The sequence below is a fragment of the Brassica oleracea genome, chromosome C5 (genome assembly GCF_000695525.1).
Source record: "Brassica oleracea var. oleracea cultivar TO1000 chromosome C5, BOL, whole genome shotgun sequence".
In the NCBI taxonomy this organism is placed as follows: Eukaryota; Viridiplantae; Streptophyta; class Magnoliopsida; order Brassicales; family Brassicaceae; genus Brassica; species Brassica oleracea.
In genome coordinates this window covers 45,037,308-45,048,233 of record NC_027752.1, presented here as the reverse complement: position 1 = coordinate 45,048,233, position 10,926 = coordinate 45,037,308, and the positions used below count along the sequence as shown (strand labels likewise).

Here is a 10,926-nt window from a genome sequence, read left to right as displayed (position 1 = left end):
CTGGAGAGATTTCCCAAACCGTCGAATGTCTAAAGAAAGAATTCGAGATGAAAGACTTAGGGAAAACTAAGTTCTGTTTGGGATTACAGTTTGAGTATAAAGCAAATGGCATCCTTGTGCATCAAGAAACTTATACAGAAAAGATACTCAAGCAATTTAATATGGACCATGCACACCCCTTGCCGTGTCCTATGGTCGTGCGGTCCTTAGACCTGGAAAAGGATCCATTCGGACCTAAGAAACCGGACGAGGAAACACTCGGATCGGAAGTGCCTTACTTAAGTGCCATTGGGGCCTTAATGTACTTAGCCAGTCATACTAGACCGGACATAAACTTTGCCGTGAGTTTACTATCTAGATTTGGTTCATGTCCGACCTTAAGGCATTGGAGCGGAGTGAAACATCTGTTCAGGTATCTGCAAGGGACAAAAAATCTCGGTTTGTTCTACACCAACCGGCCAGGAGAGAACATGGTCGGATATGCAGATGCTGGGTACTTATCTGACCCACACCAGGCTAGATCTCAAACAGGGTATGTGTTTACACATAGTGGAGCCGCAATATGCTGGCGTTCAACAAAGCAATCCTTAGTTGCTACATCATCTAATCACGCCGAGATCATAGCCATGTATGAGGCAAGCCGTGAGCTTGTCTGGTTGAGGAACATGACCGGCCATGTCTTAAGAGAGAGTGGTCTGGCCGTGGGACAAGAAAAGGAGGAGCCAATGATCATCTACGAGGACAATGCAACGTGCATTGCTCAACTCAAGGAAGGATACATCAAAGGAGACAGGACAAAGCACATCCTGCCCAAGTTCTTTTTCACCCACGACTTGCAGAAGGCAAAGGAGGTTCAAGTAGTTCAAGTCCGATCCAGCGACAACTCAGCCGACCTTTTCACCAAGTCTCTGCCAACCTCAACATTCAGGAAGCTAGTTCATCAGATAGGGATGCGCCGGCTGAAGGATCTTCAGTGATGACTTCATCAGGGGGAGTGTCATGCGTTATACTCTTTTTCCTGTCTACGGTTTCCATTTTTTCCCACCTTGGGTTTTTGGTTTTTCCTAGAGAGGTTTTAACGAGGCAACATCGTGCATGATACGAGCCCATATGGTTATAGCATCCAAGGGGGAGTGTTATGAACAATGTGGATTGCTAGTAACCAAATGGCCAAACCGTAGCCCATGGAGAGAGAGAGTCGGCGGCCCAAAGGGAGAGAGAGTGGCCGACCTTAGACATAGGATAATTTCCTTTTCTCTTCATGTTTATCTTTAAGAGGTTTTTCTTTTTTTTTTTAGGATAATGATTTGTACTCTTTCCTTTTATCTATTCCTTGTAACCCCTATATAATGGAACACTTTGATTGAGTAATAAGAGATATAGACACACGATTTTCCCCTATTGTTCACAACAAAAATGTTTATTGTCAGCATTAGATTATAAAATTTGGTTAAATGGGCCAGTTGGCTCTTGGGATAAACTTGGTAACGCGTAAGCGCCGGCCTTGGTGATCTGTGACTTGGACCCACTTTTTGTTCTTAACGGTTTCGGCGCATGTTACGCGCCATCGACGTGGAGGGGAAAAGATAGATAATAGCCTAATAAAAAGACAAGCTAGCCGTTGTTCGCTCATTTGAAAAATGAGTTTGGTATTGGGTAAAGATTCTCCATACCATTCTTTAACGTTCTAACATAAATTTATGTGATAAGAATGGTTATATAATACATTCTGCAGAAAGGGTGAGAGTTCTGGATCATTTAACGGTCTCTGACTCGCACACATTGATTACCTTTCATTTCATAAGAAAAAAAATCACCTAGAGATAGTGCTACACATGAATGGCAAAGTGTATAAAAATTAATCTGTGACAATATTTTTAAAGAGTGGTTTACATGTCTTCGCTCACATAGGCTTTTTTACTTGCAAGACCAAGTTGGCATCTTGGCCGATAGAGTGATAATGAAAAGGACAAACCGGTCAACCATCTGCTGCCTAGCGATGCCCATTAATTACGTAAAATGCATTATCTAGCTTTTCGGCTCTCTGATACAAAACAAATTAAACATTTGTGAGGGTTACTTGAAACATGTAATAACACTGTGCATAACAAATAATTTGTCCATTCAAGACTCAAGTTTTTATTGTTAAATGCATATTATTTGTTAAAAGAATGATGTTAACTGTTGCAATGGAACCAAATTGTAATTTTCAGATTTTATGTTGAAGCCGTCCTAATTAACTAGACAAGTCATGGGTGGACGAAAACATATCTAATGAAACTTGAGATTAAGCCAGCGAATATTTCAAAGCCTAGAGAGACTGTAATTTATGATTTTATTAATACAAGGCATATGCGACAATTGCGTATAAATCATTTTCATGAGTAATAAACAAAAGAAAAAACGCGTACCTGTTCTTAAAAAAAATAAAAATAAATGGCATTTTCGTTAATATACCCACACAGAAGCCTGTTGTAATAAATTTCTCATGTTATAAGAACCGAGACAGCAATGCTTAACTTGTTGTCTTCAGCTAAGCATAGAATCAAGTTTCAGACAGAGAGAGAGGAAAACAAAACAGACGACTAAAGAACTCTGCAAAGCCTCTGATTTATTCAAAAGGTTTGGGTCAAAGAATACGATGAACTCTCGGGCGATCTACGCCGTCGTAGCCATCCTCGCGATCGTAATCTCAGCCGTCAACGCAAGCGTCGGCGACTTCGGAGGCTCCCTTGATTTCGTACGAGCCGGATCTTCTTCGCTCTTCTCCGGATGCAAAGGATCCATCGCTGAGTGTATAGCTGAGGAAGAGGAGATGGAGTTCGACTCCGATATCAGCCGGCGCATTCTAGCGCAGAAGAAGTACGTTAGCTACGGTGCGATGAGGAAGAGCAGTGTGCCTTGCTCGCGCCGTGGAGCTTCGTATTACAACTGCCAGCGTGGCGCTCAGGCGAATCCTTACCGCCGTGGATGCAGCACCATCACAAGGTGCAGACGTTGAAGGAGAAAGTAATTTAAATTCCTATTTTGGTTTTTTTTTTTTGTGTTTCGATTTATTTGTTCTTTTAATTTATTTTCCGGGATATATATATAATATAAGTTTGATTATACACAATGGAAACTATAGTCTTCGTTTTGAAACAAAATGGTTATTGTTTGGTTGTTCTTGTTCGTACAAATAAATAATTCAAAGTTGCGTAGATTAAAGATAGTTATTAGTCCAAGAAGTTATTGAGATCTGCGCGTAGTATTGTGTTGTGGCATTTTAAAATTAAAATTTTGAATCTGAGTTCTGGAATAGAGGATTAATATGTCGACTGTATGATTAATTATGTATAGTCTGGAAACAGAAATGAATTCCTTTAATAGTTGTTGGTGGCATGTTGCTAATAATGTAATGATGGGACCATCACAGCCTAACACGCTGAATTCAAATCATTTTCTTCATTCATATTGTATTATTTAGCTTCTTGGAAACTTCGTTTCTCTGTAGTTCATTGTTCTTTGGATTTTCAATACATTTTAGTATCCATAGTTGGATACTTTTATAAACATTTTTTTTTTGATATCCGTGGAGGATCTCAGGCGGTAAGTCCAGACTAATCTCCACGAGGACTTCCATCCGGGTACGCACGGTTATAGGCGGGAAGGTGGCCAAGGTGACTCAAACTCAGGACGGACACTCCAGCTGGAGTTCCATTACCACTAGACCAAGAGCTCTTGGTTACTTTTATAAACGGCTTTCCATATGCAAAGATTAACCAGATTACGAATGCATAAACATGAAAATATGCGTAATTAGCAATTTGGCATGCAAATGTCAAGTACACGCAATAAACATACATTCATAAGAAAATTGATCGAGATATTTGTTGGATTGGGGCTTTTCTTTGAGTCATGTTTTAGTCTTTTGCTCATATTCTACATTGGCGGTGTTAGAGCATCATTATCGCACAAATCTTTAATGGGTTTTCGTTTTTTTTTTCGTTTTTGTCTGATTAAAAAATAAAAAATAAAAAATAAAAAAGAACCAATTGCGGGCCGCCATGTGTCAGTGGGCCCGCGAACAGTTGAAAAAACTCACCGAAAACGTCTCTTATTTGGCGACTTGGGCATACGGTTTATGTTATTTTGTGAGCCCTCTGTACTTTTTGTTTAAAAAACCCTTCTTTTTGCAAGTATAAAAATGCTCTTTAATAACCCCTATGGTGCACACGTAGCACCCATTGATGTTGCTTCTATATTTTCATCTTTTTGTCATAGGACAGGATATAGGTTAAACAAGTTTGTTAATACAATTTGTAAAACCTACACATTTTTATTTTTGATTGATACCATTCCTAGCAACACAAAAAAGTGACATAAACAACCACTCACGAACATGCGTAAATAATCGGTTGTATGTTCTATTGGGCCTTTTATCCATATTATGGGCTACGTTGATCACTTAATCAAGTCGGTATCTCGTGTTTAAGTGTTAGGCCAACCCGAAGTATGTACTTAAACCTGAACCGGAAAAACCGAACCCGGATCCGAACTGTTATACAAAAATATCCGAACGAGACTTATGAGCTTAGTACTTTGGGGTTTGGTTATAATCCGAACCGAACCGAAATCCAAACTAGGATCCGAAGATACCTGAAATTAGTTAAATATTTTAATGTTTTATATATGTTAAAGTGATTTAGATATTTTAGAGTATTCAAAATATTTTTGTAGTTTATTTTATTTATTATCTTGAACATTTTCTAGTTAATTTAGATAATTTAACTAGTTTTAAATTAGATTTATGAATAATTTTTATATTTTGAAAAAAATTTGTCAATTTTTGAGGTTTAAAATATTCATTTTTGGACGATTTCAAACACTGGTTACAATCCGATCCGAACAGAACCCAGAAAGAACCGAACCGAACCCGACCTGATAAATAGTACAACCCAAACGGGACTTATGAACATAATACCGAAAATCCGAATCATCCCAACCGAAACCGACGGGTTCCGAACCCCCAGGCCTAGTTCGTGTGACGTCCTAAATCCGTTTTTCACTTTATTACTTGTTGTCGCAATCACAAAGTTAAATATCACGAAGATTAACATTTCTGAACAGTGAAACATGCATGATATAGTTTTTTTTGGACTGGTAGGTTATTACTGAGATACACACACCCCCGAGAGAAACAAGCAGGTAAACCTGTGTGAAGCAACCCGTTACTCTATCATGCAAACCAAAGCTCAAGTACACTACTATATATATGTCGGAGAGACGGGTCAGAAAAAATGGAACAACACATTTCTTATAGTAGCTCATAATGATGCTTCCATATTTTTAGGATTGATTGTTCATCAATATGTTTACAAAACAAAGTCTGATCTGTTTCTCTAAATTGACTGAGACATAATATCTATTTTATATTCACAAAATCTCATTAAAGATCGGATGGTTTCAAAGCTTAGTATATATGTATTCTTCGTTTTTATAATTTTATCTAGTGGTTTATTTTTGTATCTACTAACATGCTCTTCAGTAACATTTCATGTATACTTGCATGCTCTTCAGTAACATTTTTCTTAGTCATTGTAGAGAAAGCAATACAACTTTTGTTTTGATGCATATTATAAACATGTGCGATTATGAAACAAAAAAATCCTACACGTTACGATTATGTAATTTATGATCTATTATACACATGTAGAATCTTCTTCTTTTAATAAAATTTTGATTATATAATCCATTTTCGGCAAATATAAAAACAGTTTATAATTTTTCTTTTCTTAGCTTATATGTTTACTTAACCCACACGTCGTCAACGCCCGCCCATAGGACATGGATGGTTACGAAACCGAACACACGCGTGCACGCGTAGTCTACAGCATTCACACGTGCCAAAACCATGTTATATAAACAAACCTAAAGCACGCTAATTCCTCATCACCATCACATTGTTTTGTTCGTCAAATTCAACTTAAAAAAATCTCTCTAAGAAGAATCGTCGTCTCTTCGTACGAACGATCATGGCACAAACCGATATCAATCAGCCGAAACTAGATATGGTAATCATTTAATCTGAACATCTTATCGATTCTCGTCTCAAATATCTGGTTCATCTTTTCTAGGATTTGATTGTTATGGATCGTAGTTCATATTAATTATCATGCATGTGGAGAAGATTAGGATTAACGAATTTAATTGTGAAACCTAATCTCTGTTGGTTAATTACAATATGTGAAAATTTCAGACAAAGGAGGAGAAAGAGAGGTTGAAGTATTTGGAGTTCGTGCAAGCTGCTGCTGTTGAAGCATTGCTTCGCTTTGCTCTCATTTACGCAAAGGCTAAGGACAAGTCTGGTCCTTTGAAACCAGGTGTTGAATCCGTTGAAGGAGCTGTCAAGACTGTGGTCGGTCCTGTCTACCATAAGTACCACGACGTCCCCGTCGAGGTTCTTAAATACATGGACCAGAAGGTAATTCTAGTTTTAATTTTGCTGGTTATTATATACATTATTCTTTTTTTTTCTTTTCTAAATAAACAAATTAGCCAATATTTTATTTGAAATATTTAAATTATTCAAATAATTTGATATTTAATCCGAAAATCTGAATTGTCTATAATATACATTTTGATACGGAAAAACACAGGATCAATGACGTGGCAGAGTCGTTGAGCTGACAATATCTATTGAACCGTCTTTGATCATTGCAGGTTGACGTGTCTGTGAGTGAGCTTGACCGCCGCGTCCCACCAGTGGTCAAACAAGTGTCTGCACAAGCCATCTCAGCTGCTCAGATAGCACCCATCTTGGCTCGTGCTTTAGCCACTGAGGTTCGACGTGCTGGCGTTGTGGAAACCGCATCTGGGGTGGCTAAATCCGTCTACACCAAGTACGAGCCTGCCGCTAAGGAGTTGTACGCAAGCTACGAGCCAAAAGCGGAGCAGTGCGCAGTTTCGGCTTGGAAGAAGCTGAACCAGCTTCCTCTGTTCCCGAGGCTGGCTCAGGTAGCTGTACCAACGGCTGCTTTCTGCTCTGAGAAGTATAATGATACGGTGGTGATGGCTGCAGAGAAAGGGTACAGGTTCACATCGTACATGCCTTTGGTTCCAACAGAGAGGATCTCAAAGATCTTCGGGGACGAGAAGACTGAGACTAAGCCGTTGGAGTTTCATCCTCTTGATTGATTTTTGTGTGTTTGTAGTGTGTTGTTTGGTTTGATGTGAACCGGATCTTGGTTCGCGACTGGTCCCTGGTTCTGGTTCTTTCGTTTCTTGGTCTTTCTGTTTTCTTCGAATATTTGGTTCAGTAATACCAAAAAATGTATGCTTTTATGTTTCGAGTATTGTATAAAAGCTTTATTGTGTTTGTTTATAGGATAAACCAAATTACTCAAATAATTTTCTTCGAAATATCAAAAATTATCTAAATTATTTGAAACTTTTATCTGAAGATCTAATTTCTTTATATTTAATCAGAAACTTGAATTATGTAACATTTTAATATGAATTAATCGAAAAAATGGAACCGAATTATACCCAAAATCATTTTTAGTACTAACGGTTTCCAACTTTGTCACCTAAATTAAAAATAACCGAATCAAATTTCTTAAACAGCTAAATTAAACATATATTTCTAGATCAAAAACCAAAATAAACCGAGCCCAATCATTATCCAAAATGTCGATGCTTAGTTTATCGTATGATTGAACTCGTAAACCAAAATGTCATATTTTTTGAAATTTTCTCAAAATCTATGTGTTAACCCCTACGAAAATATTGATTTTTTTCGGTAAACGCTCAATATATTGAAGTATATAATCTTTAGATTTGTTTAAAAATTTATAACCACATTATAAATTTGTATTAATGTATGCTAAACTTCTTTTCATGGTACATTGACATCGTTCTAATTTTTTTTATCAATTAATTTAGTAAAACTGCGTATATTTTCAAAATTAGTGGACGAACCACTATAAAATCGTTATTCTCTTGAGAAACGGAGACAACAAAGGTTCCAAACCTCTTTGACCTTCATCATATGTTATTGCAGGACTCAACTATGTATTAAAACAATATTGTCATATTTCTCCTACGAAAATATTAAGTTTTTCGGTAAACGCTCTATATATTGAAGCTTATAATCTTTAGATTTGTTTTAAAATTTATAACCACATTAGAAATTTGTATTAATGTATGTTAAACTCATTTTCATGGTATATGGACACCGTTCTAATATTTTATCAATTAATTTAGCAAAATTACAAATACTCCCTAAATCAGTGGACGAACAACTATAAAATCGTTATTCTTTAAATATTGAGTTTTCGGTAAATACTCTACATATTGAAGCCTATAATCTTAAAATTTGTTTTAAAATTTATAACCACATTATACATTTGTATTAATGTATGCTAAACTAATTTTTATGGTACATGAACATCGTTTTAATTTTTTATCAATTAATTTATTAAAACTGCATATACTTTCTAAACTAGTGGACGAACAACTATAAAATCGCTATTCTCTTGAGAAATGAAGACAACAAAGGTTCCAACCTCTTTGACCTTCATCATATGTTATTACAGGATTCAACTATGTATTAAAACAGTATTGTCATATTTTTAAAAATTTTCTCTATCTATAACCCCTACGAAAATATTGATTTTTTTTTTGTAAACGCTATATATATTGAAGCCTATAATCTTTAGATTTGTTTTAAAATTTATAACCACATTATACATTTGTATTAATGTATGTTAAACTATATTTAATGGTACATGGACATCGTTCTTATTTTTTATCAATTAATTTAGTAAAACTGCATATACTTTCTAAATTAGTGGACGAACCACAATAAAATCGATATTCTTTTGAGAAACGGAGACAACAAAGGTTCCAAACCTCTTTGTCCTTCATCATATGTCATTGCAGGATTCAACTCTGTATTGAAACAGTGTTATCATATTTTTTGAATTTTTCTCAAAATCTATGTGTTAACCCCTACGAAAATATTGATTTTTTTCGGTAAACGCTCTATATGTTGAAGCCCATAATATTTAGATTTGTTTTAAAATTTATAACCACATTAGAAATTTGTATTAATGTATGCTAAACTCCTTTTCATGGTACATGGACATCGTTCTAAGTTTTTATCAATTAATTTAGTAAAACTGCATATACTTTCTAAGTTAGTGGTTCTGGTTCTGGTTCTGGTTCTTTTGTTTCTTCGTGTTTCTGTTTTCATTGAATATTTTGTTGAGTAATACCAAAAAAATGTAAACTTTTATGTTTGGAGTATTTTATAAAATCTTTATTGTGTTTGTTTATAGGATAAACCAATTACTCAAATGTTATTATTCAAAATATCAAAAATAATTTAAATTATTTGATACTTATATCTGAAAATCTATTTTTTTTATATTTAATCAAAAACTTGAATTATGTAACATTTTAACATGAATTAATCAAAAAAATGGAACCGAATTATACCCAAAATCATTTTTAATATTAACGGTTTCCAACTTTGTCACCTCAATTAAAAATAACCGAACCGAAACCGAATCAAATTTCTTAAACAGCTAAATTAAACATATATTTGTAGATCAAAAACCAAAATAAACCGAGCCGAATCATTATCCAAAATGTTGATGCTTAGTTTATCGTATGATTGAACTCGTAAACCAAAATGTCATATTTTTTTGAAATTTTCTCAAAATCTATGTGTTAACCCCTACAAAAACATTGATTTTTTTTCGGTAAACGCTCAATATATTGAAGTCTATAATCCTTAGATTTGTTTAAAAATTTATGACCACATTATAAATTTGTATTAATGTATGCTAAACTTATTTTCATGGTACATGGACATCGTTCTATTTTTTTATCAATTAATTTAGTAAAACTACATATATTGACAAAATTAGTGGACGAACCACTATAAAATCGTTATTCTCTTGAAAAACGGAGATAACAAAGGTTCCAAACCTCTTTGACTTTCATCATATATTATTGCAGGACTCAACTATGTATTAAAACAATATTGTCATATTTTTAAAATTTTTCTCAAAATCTCTTTGTTAACCCCTTCGAAAATATTGAGTTTTTCGGTAAACGCTCTATATATTGAAGCCTATAATCTTTAGATTTGTTTTAAAAATTATAACCACATTATAAATTTCTATTAATGTATGCTAAAATCCTTTTCATGGTACATGAACATCGTTCTAATTTTTTATTAATTAATTTAGCAAAACTGCAAATAATCCCTAAATCAGTGGACGAACCACTATAAATTGCTATTCTCTTGAGAAATGGAGAAAACAAAGGTTCCAAACCTCTTTCACCTTCATAATATGTTATTACAGGATTCAACTAAGTATTAAAACAGTATTGTCATATTTTTTTACTTTTTCTCAAAATCTATGTGTTAACCCCTACAGAAATATTAAGTTTTTCGGTAAACGCTCTATATATTGAAGCTTATAATCTTTAGATTTGTTTTAAAATTTATAAACGCATTAGAAACTTGTATTAATGTATGCTAAACTCTATTTCATGGTACATGGACGTCGTTCTAGTTTTTTTTTATCAATTAATTTAGTAAAACTGCATATACTTTCTAAATTAGTGGATGAACCATTATAAAATCGTATTCTTTTGAGAAACTGAGACAACAAAGGTTCCAAACCTCTTTGACCTTCATCATATGTTATTGCAGGATTCAACTATGTATTAAAACATTATTGGCATATTTTTTGAACCCCTACGAAAATATTGATTTTTTTTTGTAAACGCTCTATATGTTGAAGCCCATATTCATTAGATTTGTTTTAAAACTTATAACCACATTAGAAATTTGTATTATTGTATGCTAAACTCCTTTTCATGGTACATGGACATCGTTGAAATTTTTTATCAATTAATTTAGTAAAACTG

At 34.4% G+C, this 10,926-nt stretch overlaps 2 protein-coding genes across 2 annotated transcripts; both read left to right on the top strand.

Moving 5' to 3' along the window:
• The first annotated feature begins 2,507 nt into the window (after positions 1-2,507).
• On the top strand, positions 2,508-3,211 carry LOC106292829 (protein RALF-like 22). The gene has a single exon (XM_013728485.1). The coding sequence runs from the start codon at positions 2,642-2,644 to the stop codon at positions 2,999-3,001; it is 360 nt and encodes a 119-aa protein (XP_013583939.1). The 5' UTR covers positions 2,508-2,641; the 3' UTR covers positions 3,002-3,211.
• A 2,619-nt stretch (positions 3,212-5,830) lies between these two features.
• LOC106293291 (REF/SRPP-like protein At3g05500) lies at positions 5,831-7,359 on the top strand. The gene is made up of 3 exons (XM_013728950.1): positions 5,831-6,053; positions 6,239-6,463; positions 6,703-7,359. The coding sequence occupies exons 1-3, from the start codon at positions 6,015-6,017 to the stop codon at positions 7,174-7,176; spliced, it is 738 nt and encodes a 245-aa protein (XP_013584404.1). The 5' UTR covers positions 5,831-6,014; the 3' UTR covers positions 7,177-7,359.
• The last annotated feature ends 3,567 nt before the right edge of the window (positions 7,360-10,926 follow it).

Coding starts and splice junctions, on each gene's coding strand:
- LOC106293291 (XM_013728950.1), top strand. CDS start 6,015: ATGGCACAAACCGATATCAATCAGCCGAAACTAGATATG. Junction 6,054..6,238: donor ATCAGCCGAAACTAGATATG/GTAATCATTTAA, acceptor TGAAAATTTCAG/ACAAAGGAGGAGAAAGAGAG. Junction 6,464..6,702: donor TTAAATACATGGACCAGAAG/GTAATTCTAGTT, acceptor TGATCATTGCAG/GTTGACGTGTCTGTGAGTGA.
- LOC106292829 (XM_013728485.1), top strand. CDS start 2,642: ATGAACTCTCGGGCGATCTACGCCGTCGTAGCCATCCTCGCGATCGTA.